Source organism: Melanerpes formicivorus, unplaced genomic scaffold (assembly GCF_026170545.1).
Source record: "Melanerpes formicivorus ecotype bairdi unplaced genomic scaffold, bMelFor1.0.p_v2 SCAF_1, whole genome shotgun sequence".
NCBI classification, from domain to species: Eukaryota; Metazoa; Chordata; class Aves; order Piciformes; family Picidae; genus Melanerpes; species Melanerpes formicivorus.
In genome coordinates, this window is record NW_027142353.1 from 64,536,766 (window position 1) to 64,552,197 (window position 15,432).

At 54.6% G+C, this 15,432-nt stretch overlaps 1 protein-coding gene across 1 annotated transcript; it reads right to left on the reverse strand.

Moving 5' to 3' along the window:
* Positions 1 to 853: 853 nt before the first annotated feature.
* Positions 854 to 14,300, reverse strand: ENDOD1 (endonuclease domain containing 1). The gene is made up of 2 exons (XM_068145466.1): positions 13,662 to 14,300; positions 854 to 5,611 (listed from the first exon to the last, which is right to left on the reverse strand). Exons 1-2 carry the CDS (start codon positions 13,953 to 13,955, stop codon positions 4,478 to 4,480), a joined length of 1,428 nt encoding a protein of 475 aa, XP_068001567.1. The 5' UTR covers positions 13,956 to 14,300; the 3' UTR covers positions 854 to 4,477.
* Positions 14,301 to 15,432: the final 1,132 nt, after the last annotated feature.

The following is a 15,432-nucleotide window of genomic DNA, read 5'->3' on the forward strand; positions in this document are numbered from 1 at the left end:
AATAGAATAGAATAGAATAGAATAGAATAGAATAGAATAGAATAGAATAGAATAGAATAGAATAGAATAGAATAGTAGAATGAACCAGGTTGGAAGAGACCTTCAAGATCATCGAGTCCAACCTATCATCCAACACCACCTAAACAACTAACCCATGGCACCAAGCACCCTGTCAAGTCTCCTCCTAAACACCTCCAGGGATGGCGACTCCACCACCTCCCTGGGCAGCACATTCCAGTGGGCAATCACTCTCTCTGAGTAGAACTTCTTATCATAGTATCATAGCATCAGTCAGGGTTGGAAGGGACCACAAGGATCATCTAGTTCCAACCCCCCTGCCATGGGCAGGGACACCCCACACTAGATCAGCCTGGCCACAGTCTCAGCCAGCCTGGGCTTAAACACCTCCAGGGACAGGGCCCCAACCACCTCCCTGGACAACCCATTCCAGGGCTTCACCACTCTCATGGGGAAGAACTTCCTCCTCACCTCCAGCCTGAATCTCCCCACCTCCAGCTTCATTCCATTCCCCCTAGTCCTATCACTACCTGAGATCCTGAGCAGTCCCTCCCCAGCCTTCCTGTAGGCCCCTTCAGATACTGGAAGGCCACAATGAGGTCACCTCGGAGCCTGCAGCCCCTCAGCTGTTACCCGCCTATTCTGCACCTTGCTGAACTGAGTCTTCAAGTGCTTTGAGAAAAGAAGGATGCGTTAAGAGCACAAAGTGGCCACTAGCGCCAGACGCCAAGCCCTGACAAAGAGCGCCTCTGCTGCCGGTGCTTTGGTCGGTCAGCCCGGGCCGGCCGGGCTTGCAGGGTCTCCTTCGCAGCTGACAGAAACCTGACACCAGCCCTCTTTGGAAAAGTAACTTTTATTTGGTCGAAGCCGTGTGTTCCCGAGGATGCCAGTAAAGCTCAGAAGCCGTAAATCATGCCCAGATAAGAGTCACCTCAAACAACAGTTAGTTTATGGCAGGCTGCTTCTTGTCCTGTGAGGATTGCTCAGGCTTCCCACCGCCTGCTCAGACACGCAGCCCAGGGGAAGGAGCCCTGTGCCGGTTGTGGCTCTCAGCATTTGCACTCCAAGCACTTGAGGCCAGTTTTAGTAATGCTGCTCCACATCTGCCCAAATCCTGCAGCACTGCAGGCCCTTGGATTTCAAGGGCTGTCCACTGGCAGTCAGAAGACACAGTGGCAGCACAGAGACCTGCTGGCCTGACCCAGGCTTGGCTGGATTGCAGTGCTGATGGAAGTGTGGCAAGGCAGACCTCCCGAGGGGCCTCAGCTTTCCTCCCTCTCAGTGCACAAGCTCCCATGTCACTGTGGCTGGGGGGTGCACTGGAGGTGCTGCTGGAGCTGGGACACAGATGCTGTGGGGCTAAGGTGTGGAGAAGCTGCTCTGGGTGCAGGGCTCTGCAGACATGCATTGCCAGCTGCTCTGCAGCACTGCACAGCTAGGATGGGTCAGAGATTAGGCCCCACAGAAGGCACAAGACAGGCAGATGTGGAGGACAGCTATCACCTTCCCAAAGCCAGGGCTGCACTTGAGAGCTGCTGCAACCACACTTGGCCTTCAGAGGCTCCTGGGTCCCTCAGCCTGTTGCCCCTGTCACCCCACCCTGCCATCTCCTGGGGCCTGAGCTGGCTGCTTTCCTGCCCTGACAGCTGCCACATAGCCTGAGAGGAGTGCTGGGCTTGGGACAGGGTCTTGTGAAGGAGTGAGAAAACAGCTCCACACCTAGCTCTGCAGCAGGATGGAAGAGATGAAAAGTTTGATTTGCAGACCATGTGTAGGCTGCAGTCTGCCTGCTGAGAGCAGCAACCTGGACCTCATCCCCAGAATTCCCAACCCAACAGCTCCAAGGCCAAGAAGGGACTTGCAAAACGCTGCTGACTGCACCCAGCTCTGCCCACACTGGCACACCAAAGCTGCCTTTCCCTGGGGACAGAGCCAGCACTGCCTGCAGCTGGCTTCTCTTTCTCCACAAACCAGCTGTGGCCCGTGAAGGATGAGACAAGAAGCCATCCTCTCTCCCCACTCACCTAACCCTGCCTCTTCCTCTCTGTCCTGGGCATGCTCAGCAGTGCCATCAGCCCCCTGGCTGAACGGGGAGCCGCGGGGCCAGGGTGCCCTGCTCTGGGACACAGCTGCCTGCAAGGCAATCCTGTGGCTGCCCTCAAGCAGCCAAATCTCCTGCACCCACTGAACTCACACCTTCCCAGCACAGCCTTCCCCAGGCAGCAGGAGACAGAGGGGCAGAGCTGCTGTGCTGAGTGGTTGGGCTTCCTTCAGTGCAGGACTGCTCACCAGCAGCACAGCGCTTGGGCATCCCCCGTGGGGACAGCACCACCGGCTGTGCGCCCCTGGGACTGGGGTGCCATGGCAAATCAGAGGGCCACAACCAACCTGGCACTGGGGGAAGGGCTAGAGGTGGGGGTAAAGGGAAGGATCTGCTTATGTAGAACTTCCAAATACTCCTTGGAGTTGAGAGAGAGCAAATATTGCTGAAACCAAGAGCCTCCCTCCTGCAGACACCAAGAGATCTAAAGCCCCTTGTGAAGCCAAGCCCCAGGGAAGGGCAGCATCCCTGTGCCCCCCTCCAGCCATGGAGAGTGTCCTTGTGCCCCACATCCAGCTGCACACATTGGATGTGCCCCTGTGAATCCCCTGCCTGTGCCCTGCCTGTGGTGCCCCAGGTGTGGGCTGTCCTGGCTCACGCTGGCAGGAAGAAGAGGCTAAAGGCAAGCAGAGAGGACAAGCAGTGCAGAAGGGGGGTTGGGTCTCCCTCTACCATAAACATGTCTGCTGGTGCATGGGCTCACCAAGTGGGCATTTACACAGCAAAATGCACCCCAGATGCCACTCCTGCCTCTCCTCCCACCTGACAGCCCATAGTGCCCACAGGAGACAGAGGCAACAAAAGTGCTTTTTGCCTCCTGAAGGTTACCAAAATCAGCTAAGGAGGGAACTGCCCAGCACTCAGCTCTGCTCTTAGGGCTCTGGTTGAGCTTGGCCATAGTGGCTCCTGCAGTGACAACAGCCATGCTGACCTCTCTTCCTCTCACAGGTGGTGAGGACCTCTTGCATGAGCGCTGCCAGGAGCTCCAAACACAAGTAAGTTGCCATAAGTATCCCATTCCTTCTGCCTTTCCTCTCCCAGCTGTAGAACTGTCTTCCTTGGTGTCCCTCAGGTCAGCTTCCTTCCCAAGCACAGCACTGAGGGGACCCACCTGCCCTGCCCAGGCTGGGCCCTGCCCTGCTCTTGGCTCTGTGCCACGTTAGGAGCTATGAAAACACCAAATCACCTCATGTGAAAGCAGTAAAACCCTACCCCGTGCTCACCATTCATCTCCTCCCTTGTGTCACCTTTCCATAAGGACATCCCTGCCACCGACCCAGACCGGTGGGAAAGGCTCAGCTGTTTGCCTTTTGCCCCAGAGGGAGACCCAGGAGGCTGATTTTCCCCCAGGAAGGCGTGCTTTCAAAGCAAACCTCACAAGGACAGCTGCGGTGCTACCCATCAGCAGCCTGGGCATTGTCTCATGGAAACACCAGGCACATAAACACTGCCTGGGGAGCTGTCAGCTCTCAAGGGAGGCCGGGCAGGCTGGCAGCTGATTCAGAGCCAAGGGTGTGACTCATGGGTGCTGCTGGGCATTGGAGAAGGCACAAGAGCTTCAGGACTGAGATATTCAGAGGCCTAGACCTTCAGGGAATGCCACAGCTTGGGGCTTTGAGGCTTAGACCTTTAGTGGTCACCAGAAAAGAAAAGGAGAGGTTGGGAGGAGACAATGTTGGTACACCTAAGGGAAAATGATTTCCCACCAGGAGAAAGAACAGGCAGAGGGCTTTTCCTCACAGCAAGGCTCATGCAGTTTCAGTTCTCTGGGCAGGCCTGAGGACTATGAGATACACTTGGCCACATCCCCTTCACCAGTGGGACCGTGGTGCAGTGAGCAGCACAACCAACTTCAGGCCTTCCCCCCCCACCCCACCCCCGCTCCCCACCCTTGCCAGCCCCAAATCCTTCCACCCTTGTGTCCTCCTTTCTCTAGCTCCCAGAAGACTCCCCATAATTCAAATCCTCCCCTGATCACCACCTCCTCCCTGGCAAAGACTGGCCTCTGCAGAACTCACTGCCAGGGTTTTATGTCTCAGTGTTTTCATAGCTGGAAAGAGAGAACCTTGCACCACGTTTAGCATGCAGCTCCCAGAGGAAACGTCTTGACGTCTGCAAACCACAGCAACTTTGTGGCCTGCACTGATACAACCTGAACCCTCTGCAAGAGACAGAACTTGAGTCACAATAGTGCTGGCCCCACAGTGATGTTGCCTCCTCCCTCCCTGTTGCTCCCCAGTTGGTTCACTGTTATTAATGTCACTACAATAAATACCAGAACGAAACGGACAGTGTTTGGCCACGGATCTTAAAGCATTGCCTCGCTCCATGTCTTTGCAGCCTTGGTTTCCACTCCTTTCAGTCCTCAGAGGAGACTTTGGGGACGAACCGCTTGGCTATGTGCCCTGCCACGTAATAAAGGCCATGCAGGAGGGCAGCGGTGGCGTCGACGACCAGCGAGAGGGTGCCCCACAGCCCGGCCGCCACGTCCCTCAGCACGGCGGGGATGGCGCAGAGGGAGCGGTAAGGAAAAGCAGCCAGGTGAAGGACAAAGCCCATGGGAATGCTTAGGATCCTGTAGGTGAGGGATGCCACATCCTGAACGAGGTCCAGGAAGCCCAGGAAGATGTTGACAAAGACCCTTCCCACGTCGCAGGGGATGCTGATGAGCACCGTGCTGATGGCTTGGAGGTAGGCCACCAGCCCGCGCCACAGGCTGTGGGCTCCATCCACAACAGTGCCAGCAACCCGCCTGACCACGAGCCACAGCAGGTAAAACACGAACTTCACCAGCTCCACAAACACATAGATGAGGAGTTCCAGCAGTTTGATGAAAGGGGTGGCAATGATGCCAGCCACTTTTCTCACCAGGCCACTCTCTTTGGCCTCCTGGTTGTCACTTCTTCCTGCTTGCTCTCCAGACTGAATCCGACCGACAGCTTGCCGTATGACTTCTGTTTTCTCCCGGCTTTGGTTGTCTTCCCCACAGCTGCCCTTGAACAAGTGAACTCCTGCCAGAAGCTGCTTCTCCAGCTCTCCCACTGTGAGGTCTTGCAAGCTGTTTTCATCACTCACTTTTTTCACTAGTGCCAGAGACCATCCCTCTGGGGCATCACAGCAGGCTGCCAGCCAGAGGCTCTCTGGCACTGAGAGCTTGCCTTTAACTTGGACACTGGAAGGCACTGCGCCTGCAAGAAGATACAGCTGATCCTTCCCGGGGCAGTGCGGCACCAGAGCCTGCTCCACTACCAGCCCGACGTGCCTGTGCCAGCTCTGCCTGAGGGGCGGGCTCAGAGGCACAGCGTTGGTGAGCGTGTAAGTGGCCACCTGGAAATCCTCCTCATTGAGCAAGCTTGGATTGAGCAGCCCCCTCTCGTAGCCAGAGCCCACGTAGTCCGAGGTCAGGGCTTGGTTGGCACCAAGGTTGGCCACGGCGCCGGCGACCTCGGCCTCGCGCACCATCTCCTGCAGGGCGGTCTCTGGGTCGTCGACCTGAAACAGCAGAGAGAAGAGTTCCTCAGCACACTCTGCCTTCCCAGGGAGCAGCAGACAAAATGGGCCCTGAAGTGTATCTTCCAGCATGGCTGCTGCTGTGCCTCAGACCACTTCATAGAATCACAGAATCAATGAGGTTGGAAAAGGCCTCAGAGATCACCAAGTCCAAGCTGGCACCCAGCACCTCAGGGCTAACTAAACCATGGCACCAAGTGCCACCTCCAGTCCCCTCTTGAACGACTCCAGGGATGGGGACTCCACCACCTCCCTGGCCAGCACATCCCAGTGGCAAATTACTCTTTCAGTGAAGAACTTTCTCCTCACCTCCAGCCTAAACCTCCCCTGGCACAGCTTCAGACTGTGTCCTCTTGTTCTGGTGCTGATTGCCTGGCAGAAGAGACCAACCCCCACCTGGCTACAACCTCCCTTCAGGTAGTTGTAGACAGCAAGAAGGTCTCCCCTGAGCCTCCTCTTCTCCAGGCTAAGCAACCCCAGCTCCCTCAGCCTCTCCTCACAGGGCTGTGCTCAAGGCCTCTCCCCAGCCTCATTGCCCTTCTCTGGACACCTTCAAGTCTCTCAATGTCCTTCTTAAACTGAGGAGCCCAGAACTGGACACAGGACTCAAGGTGTGGCCTAACCAGTGCTGAGTACAGGGGCACAATGACTTCCCTGCTCCTGCTGGCCACACTGTTCCTGATGCAGGCCAGGATGCCATTGGCCTTCTTGGCCACCTGGGTGCACTGCTGGCTCCTGTTCAGCTGCTGTCAACCAGTGCCTCCAGGTCCCTTTCTGCCTCCCTGTTTTCCTTGCAGCGCTTCAGAGGACATATGATCTACTTAGCTGCCCTGTCAAACACATAGGTTTAGGCTGCAAGGGATGCTCCCAGCTCTCCAGTGTGATCCAGAGTGCCACCATCCCATCCATCCCCAGCACCAAGCTGCTGACTTGTGATTTTCTTTCCAGAAGAGATTTTTAAGGCCAATAGGTGGCTTGATTGAGGGTCATGTTCTCACCCCCTGTGGTGGTGGTACCTCCAGTTCATTCAATCACCTACCGTGGCACTTTAACTCAGTACCTCTGATCTATTTAAATGTCTGGAGAAGGCATTTGCTGCCCAGCACAGATTGTGTAAGATGCCAGCATGAACCATGCAGGTGAGCTGAACTTCCCTGTCTTGAATGTGGTGACCCCCCAGGGCTCTCTTAGGGCTTGTCATCAGTGGTCTGAACCTGATCCTTAATAACTGCACACCTCCCAGCATAACATGGGTGAGGATATCATCACCACAAGTCCTTGCTGGAGTCTGTCCTCCCTGCTCCTGTCTGCCATTCTCATGCCACAGAGCCAGAGGTAGCAATTGCTGCAGCAGCTCTCCCCGGAGTCATGCACAGGGGCAGGCAGGGGGAGGCAGTGAGCACAGCACTCAGCACCAGGGTGTGCTCAGGGCTTTACTGGGTGCTGCAGCCCTCTGGGCCATAGCCACTCTTACTGACACTGCCTGCAGCCACTCCAGGGGAGTGTGCCAGCCTGTAATTTTCTCCCCACATTAGAGGACGAGGGCCTTGGTAGGAGCTCAAGGGTGGCAGATGGTCTCTGGCAGTTGTTGCCTTCTGCAGTTCCTGTTTTGGAGGCTGTGGCCCTCAGCTTCCAGCCCTGTGCTGACCCAGTTAAACCTGCTGTCTCTGTTCCCAGGCTATAAAATGTTTACTGCTCTATATAATATGTACTTTGGAGACATCTATGCAGATAGTCTACCCTGAATCACACCCCAGTCAGCCTTCCTCACCCCTTGGCCATCCTGCAGTGTACTCCAACAGATCTCTAACTACACCCTTGCCACTTCCCCCAGAGTCTGCCTCCTCTCGGTGTCACACCAGCTCTGTGCCAGCCTGTGCTGAAAGCCAGTGCCAGTGACTGTCAGCAGCTATCCATCACCCTCACCGTAGGACTGAGCCCTGTCTGGCTTCCTGCATTAGCCAAGTCCCTGCGGTCTGGGCTCCGGGCTGCCCCTGCATCAAGGCTGGTCACAGCGCCAGCACTAGCCACTGCCCAGGGCTGCATTACCCTCATCTCCGGCTAGGCGGTTTCTTGCACTCCTTTTGAAGCATCTGGTGCTTACTGCTTCAGGAGCAGAAGGACCACAGCGAGTCCTACGTGCTGATGCACAAGGCATAGCTTTTGCTAAACATACCACTTGACAAAGGCTTATCCTGCACTTACGCTGCTGATTCTGCTCAGACACCCCAAATTCATGGGCTGCGGGTGGCTGAGGGGGGCAGACATTGTCCACAAAACCACGGCCCCTCCCTACCCACCCAGCTCCTTCTCCCTGTCCTCATGGGTGGTGCTGTTGTGCCACAGGACGAGGTATGCACCCGGTGTGTTTAATCCCCCTGTAAAGGGAGGAGAATAGGATAGGATAGGATAGGATAGGATAGGATAGGATAGGATAGGATAGGATAGGATAGGATAGGATAGGATAGGATAGGATAGGATAGGATAGGATAGGATAGGGTAGGGTAGGATAGGGTAGGGTAGGATAGCATAGGAATAGGAATAGGAATAGGAGTAGGTAGAATAGGAATAGGGTAGAATAGGAATAGGAATAGGAATAGGAATAGGAATAGGAATAGGAATAGGAATAGGAAAGGATAGAATAGAATAGAATGGAATAGACCAGGTTGGAAGAGACCTTTGAGATCACCAGTCCAACCTATCACCCAGCACCATCTAATCAGCTAAACCATGGCACCAAGCACCCCATCCAGTCTCTTCCTAAACACCTCCAGGGATGGTGACTCCACCACCTCCCTGGGCAGCACATTCCAATGGCCAATCTCTCTTTCTGGGAAGAATTTCTTCCTCACATCCAGCCTAAACCTCCCCTGGCACAGCTTGAGACTGTGCTGGGAACTGCTCACCACACTACAGCCCTTTTGAGCCTGCTCCCATTGCAGAAACAGTCATCCCTTCTGGCTGCCATGGCAGTGCTGCAGACCCTTCCCTGCTTTGGGACCCTGCTGCCTTCTCCAGAGATGATGGGAAATGCCAGAGGAGGGCTGAGGTGCTGCAGCACCAGGGCATGCAGACCTGAGATGAGTCAGCTCTGCCTCCCGGCAGAGATCCCCAGCCCGCAGGAAGCAGACTGCATGAACTCGTTTCTCTCTCCTCATGAGCTGGTGCATGCAAGCCTGGGGGTGCCTCCCAGGAGAATATGTCTCCATTTACCTGCTCAGCTGCAGGCTCCTGCACATACCACTGGGATTGTTTAGGAGCAATTAGGAAAGAACACGATAAAAATGCAGGCAGTGTGCTTGTTCCTGCGTCAGGCTCTGACATCACCAAGTTATGCTTATAATAACTCAGCTCATGCTTTGTAATAACTCATCTGGGACTGAGGTTTTCATACCTCCTCCAGCTCAGCCCCACAGGCATGCCATCTCAGCAGCTCACCTAATCTGCATTGCAAGCTACCTGTCCTCACTGCTTCAAAAAGCTTTTTGGGTTGTGCCATTGTGCAGCGTGCCCAGGGGGCCAAGAAGGCCAATGGCATCCTGGCCTGCATCAGGAACAGTGTGGCCAGCAGGAGCAGGGAGGTCATTCTGCCCTGGACTCAGCACTGGTTAGGCCACATCTTGAGTCCTGTGTACAGCTCTGGGCCCCTCAGTTTAGGAAAGATGTTGAGTTGCTGGAAGGTGTCCAGAGAAGGGCAACAAAGCTGGGGAGGGGTTTGGAGCACAGCCCTGTGAGGAGAGGTTGAGGGAGCTGGGGTTGTTTAGCCTGGAGAAGAGGAGGCTCAGGGGAGACCTTATTGCTCTCTACAACTACTTGAAGGGAGGTTGTAGCCAGGTGGGGGTTGGTCTCTTCTCCCAGGCAACCAGCACCAGAACAAGAGGACACAGTCTCAAGCTGTGCAGGGAAGGTTTAGGCTGGATGTTAGGAAGAAATTCTTTCCAGAACGAGAGATTGGCCATTGGAATGTGCTGCCCAGGGAGGTGGTGGAGTCACCATCACTGGAGGTGTTTAGGAAGAGACTGTGTGGGGTGCTTGGTGCCATGGTTTAGTTGATTAGATGGTGTTGGGTGATAGGTTGGACTCGATGATCTTTTCCAGCCTGGTCTATTCTATTCTATCCTATCCTATCCTATCCTATCCTATCCTATCCTATCCTATCCTATCCTATCCTATCCTATTGCCAAAGCGTATCTGCACGAATGGAGTCATCCATGAAGCCACCTGTCCAAATAACCTGGGATAGTTAAGGGCAACACCCAAGCAGAGAGGTAATCACCTCCTTCATGGGAGGGGGACTTAAACATAAACTGTGCATCTGAACACCTGTGTGGATGTGAGCACCTAACAATGTTGATATGCTTCACAAAGTGCAGATTGCAGCTTCACAGAGAGGGCAGAGACAGTTTGAAGTATGGCAACACACAGCTGCTAGGGCTGGAAGCTTCCATCACGTTTGGTCATTAGTGGCTGTTCAGTCTGGAGAAGAGAAGGCTCCCAGGTGACCTCATTGTGGCCTTCCAGGATCTGAAGGGGGCCTACAGGAAGGCTGGGGAGGGACTGCTCAGGATCTCAGGTAGTGATAGGACTAGGGGGAATGGAATGAAGCTGGAGGTGGGGAGATTCAGGCTGGATGTGAGGAGGAAGTTCTTCCCCATGAGAGTGGTGAAGCCCTGGAATGGGTTGTCCAGGGAGGTGGTTGAGGCCCCGTCCCTGAAGGTGTTTAAGGCCAGGCTGGCTGAGGCTCTGGCCAGGCTGATCCAGTGTGGGGTGTCCCTGCCCCTGGCAGGGGGGTTGGAACTAGATGATCCTTGTGGTCCCTTCCAACCCTGACTGATACTACGATACTATGATACTATGACTCCAGTACCACTCCAGGTGAAACTCAGCATCCTACTCCCCTTGCTGTTTCCTCAGGCCCACTTATGCCTTGGATTGCAGTGGGGACATTTCATCTACCCCTAGTACAGGTCCCAGAGAGGAGGCACAGTGTATCTTAAGCCAAAGTTTCTGTTGTAGGAGGTTCAGATGAGTTGCTCAAGAAATACCTGTTTCTCTTGACTGTCCACCAAGATGACAAGAGCAGCTCAGAGGCAGCTCCAACCTGGCTATGCAAATTCCACCCTGGTCATCTGGCTGTTGGTAGTCATCAGTCAAATGAAAACACAAGAGGGTTCACCCAGCCCTCCATATATTAGGACAGAAAAGCAACTCTAGAGTTTTCCATCTCTCTTTAAGCTACAGAGTGCAAACCACAGACAACAGCACCAAGAGGTGAAAGGCCTCAACCCCTGAGAAATCTGTGGCAGAGCAGGTTTTCAGATGCAAGCCTGGAGGAGCCACAGAACCACAGAATGTTAGAGGTTGGAAGGGACCTCCAGAGATCATCAAGTCCAACCCCCCTGCCCAAAGCAGGATCACCCAGGGGAGTCCACACAGAAATGCATCCAGGTGGGTTTTGCCACTCTTCAGAGAAGGAGACTCCACATCCCCTCTGGGCAGCCTGTTCCAGTGCTCCATCATCCTCACTGTAAAGAAGTTTCTCCTTGTGTCAAGGTGAAACCTTCTGTGTTCAGGTTTGTATCTCTTGGTCCTTGTCTTATCACTGCACACCACCAAAAAGAGTCTGGCCCCCTCCACTTGACACCCACCCCTCAGACATTTATGGCCACTGATCAGGTCCCCTCTCAGTCTTCTCCAATCAGTGCCTTGCTCCTCAGCCTACCTTTCCTGCTCTCTAATTTTCCACTAATTGCTGAATAAATGTGCTGTTTCCAGCTGCTAATTGGCAGTGGGTGGCACTGACATTCCTTGCACTTCTCCCCCAACTACTGCCTCTGTTCCTTAGGCAGGCATTGCTGAGGAGGTAGGCATGAAGGGAGGGACATGGTGCCATCACCACTTGCATCATCACCCACCCCAAGGGCATGTGATCACCCTGAGGCCCTCACCAGAGTCTAGAGAGCCTTTTTAGCAGTGATTTCTTGCTGCTTCCTGTGTCTCTGCATCTCCACATGCACACACATGGGCATAAGCACACACCACCGTGCAGCTGAGCCTGCTCATACCTGGCTGTCCCTCCCTTGGTGAGGAAACCACCCAGAAAATAGGCAATATCAAAGCAATATGAGGCAATGATCCCCATCCTCACCCCCTCACAGCAGACCAGGTGCTACTGAAGGTTCACTCCAGCAGCCACCTGACCTTACTGTGATAAGAGCACACAAAATGGGGATGAGCTCTGTTCCTCACTTTCTCTTCCTAGAGCTGGCAGTGTCTGAGAGGCTTGTGTGTGCTTCTTTCTTCAGTTATAAGAAGTTCCAATGCAGATTTCTTCCTCTTACAGACTCTTCTGACAATTTCTGCCCTGGCCAGGGGGGCTGGACTAGATGATCTTTCAAGGTCCCTTCCAGCCCCTGAAATTCTGTGATTCTCTTATCCTTGTAGTTTCTGTGCCTCAGCTTGAGTTTCCTCCAGAAAACCACAGAGCTGCTACCTCCCACCTCCAAGACACCTGCATTTCAGCAATGAGTGAAGGGCACCCCTTAGAGCAAACTAAGCAGCAGCCTGTGGAGATGGGAGAAGCTAGAGCAACCAAAGCTTGTGCCTGACCAGTTATTTCTGGGGCTGTGGTGCAGTTTGGAGGCAGGTGACACACAGTTTTGTGCTCTAGAGTGCTGGCAAGGACAATGAACTGGCCACTGCTCCATGGGAGAAATGGCTTTCAAGCCTGTGTGGGCAGGCCTGTGAGTCAGACCACAGAGCAGGAGGAGATAGCTATGTTGGCTAAAGGTGATGAAGGCTGTCAGTGGCCAAGGCAAACAGGAAAGGATCTCCTATCAGCAGCTTTGCCTCACTGCCTCAATGGCACTGGCCAAAGACTTTTGCTCACCTAGGTCCTTTAACAGTTCATCACCCTTCCCCAACTCTGTGTCTGCAAAAAGCTGCTCTCAGCTTTAAAAGAGCAGCCAGACACCTCCCACAGTCAGTTGTGAAGTGGCAGGAGAGCAGATCAAAAGGCCCTTGGGAACTCCTGCAACTCAAAACCCAGCCCAGAGAGCAGGGTTACAATCAAAGGTGAAGACAGGCCTCTGGGACCTCCTGCCTTCCCTGCCTGTGACCTCATGGCCTTAGTATCTCATCATCCCACACGAGGAAAATGAGAAGAGCAACCATTCTCTGGGACAGCTGGCTATGTCCAGCACCCAAGGGCCCCACTCCCAGCAGGCTGCTCTGGCACTGCATGCTGCCAACCTTTGCTGAGCTCAGGAGGTTGGGGTAGCTTGATGTCTGCTGCAAAATTCCTCACAATGGCTGCTGCAAACTCTGAAGCAGGGCAAAAAGCAGAGCTGCAAAGTGCACCCATGGTTTTTAAAGGCTTTCCTCTAAGCTGAACAGCCTGAAGGGTCTTCATCAAACATGCCAACTGTCAGGGGAAGCAAAACCCACTGAGGCTCCAGGGGAATACGTTTCTGACCCAGCTGAATGCCTGCATGCTCTGGGACACAGTAACTCCTCTCCCTGCCGGTGTCTGCAGCGCGGGGACAAACCAGAAAGCTGCAGCACCAACTTGGTGAACCACAACTGAATGCTTTATCCCTGTGCAGCCGAGCTAAAGAGCTCTTATCAACACTGAGATCATGCTGGCAGCAGAACAAACTTCAGCTTGACACTGGGAGATTTAGCCCTGCTGCGCACCGGCAGTGCTCCCTGCCAGCCCCAGGCAGCGCAGCCGTCTCGGCCGTAGGTTGCTTTCCTCTCCCCTCCCAGCTTTCATCAAGAGCCTCCTAGGACAAGGAACTATTTGTTGCTCAGCTCCAAGCACACCAAAACAAAACCAAACCAACCAGCCCAAAGCACAACAACGACAACAACAACAACAACAAACCAAACCTCACTCGCTGTGTTAAATTCCTATCAGAAGTTCGACGAGCAGAGCTCCTGCTTCCTCTGCAAAATCCTATCCCGAGCGTCCCCTCAGAGGAAAAGTTCTGCCAGGAACATTGGCTTGGCAGTGGAGGAAAAGCTGACTTACCTGCGGTTCCACCAGCCAGCTCTCCTCCTCATTTTGGGCCGGCTTCGTGTACTTGAAAGCCGAGTAAAGAGGGATTTTGTCCTTGGTGCTGTAGAGAGTGGCAAAGCGCGGCTCTTTGTTGTAGCGCTGACAGATCTTCACGTGGAAGGGCTCCGTGAACCCTTCGGGTGGGACTTGTCCAGGGAAGAACACGTTACACTCCGCAAAGCCAGCTTCATCCTCTCCGACGACTCTGCCCCGGGAAAAGCCTGGGAAAAGCGAGACGCAGAGCAAAAACACGATCGACGTCTTCATGGTCCGCCGGCTGGGACCGCGCTGAGGGCAGCCCCGTGTGAGTCCGCTGGGGAGGGCGCAGCAGCCGCGCTCTGAGCCCGTGCGGCGGCGGCGGGGCCAGGAGGCGTCTGGAATTCGGGTGTAGCGTGCGAGGGAAATGAAACCCGAAACCGCAGCCGAGCCCCGCGGGGAGCCAGCGCCTTCCGCAGGCAGCGCCTCGGGAAAGGCAGCGTGCGCCGCGCCGACACTCGCTGCGGGTGCCGGCTGCCACCTGAGATCAGCAGCGCTCCTGGGGAAGAGGCGGAGGGAAGCCCACGGCAGCGCGGGGCTGGAGCCCAGCGGCACCGGCTGCCCTGGCTGGGGCTCGGCGCTGGCGGGGGTGTGGTGTGCTGCATTGCAGCAGAGTCCCCGGCAGGAATTTTGGCTGACACAGACAGAAATCTTCCCGGGGCTGCCAGGGGGAATGCTGCAAAGTCAGATTCACCACCCTGAAGGTGTTAGCTGCCCTCTTCTGCTGGGAGCCTGGCCACTGGAATAGGCTGCCCAGGGAGGTGGTGGAGTCACCATCACTGGGGGGGTTTAGGAAGAGACTGGATGGGGTACTTGGTGCCATGGTTTAGTTGATTAGATGGTGTTGGTTGATAAGTTGGACTTGATGATCTGGCAGGTCTTTTCCAACCTGGTCTATTCTATTCTATTCTATTCTATTCTATTCTATTCTATTCTATTCTATTCTATTCTATTCTATTCTATTCTATTCTATTCTATTCTATTCTATTCTATTCTATTCTATTCCATTCCATTCCGTTCCATTCCATTCCATTCCATCAAGCACCCCATCAAGTCTCCTCCTGAACACCTCCAATGATGGTGACTCCACCACCTCCCCAGGCAGCCCATTCCAATGGGCAATCACTCTCTCTGCATAGAACTTCTTCCCAACATCCAGCCTAAACCTCCCCTGGTGCAGGTTGAGACTGTGTCCTCTTGTTCTGGTACTGGCTGCCTGGGAGAAGAAACCAACCTCTGCCTGTGTACAGCCTCCCTTCAGGTAGTTGCAGAGAGCAATAAGGTCTCCCCTGAGCCTCCTCTTCTCCAGGCTAAACAACCTGAGCTCCCTCAGCCTCTCCTCACAGGGCTGTGTTCCAAGCCCCTCACCAACTTCGTTGCCCTTCTCTGGACTCGTTCCAGCAAGTCAACCTCCTTCCTAAACTGAGGAGCCCAGAACTGGACACAGGACTCGAGGTGTGGCCTAACCAGTGCAGTGTACAGGGGCAGAATGACCTCCCTGCTCCTGCTGGCCACACAGTTCCTGATGCAGGCCAGGATGCCATTGGCCCTCCTGGCTGCCTGGGCACACTGCAGGCTCATGTTCAGCCTACCATCGACCAGCACCCCCAGGTCCCTCTCTGCCTGGCTGCTCTCAGCCACTCTGACCCCAGCCTGTAGCACTGCATGGGGTTGCTGTGGCCAGTGTGCAGAACCTGGCACTTGGATG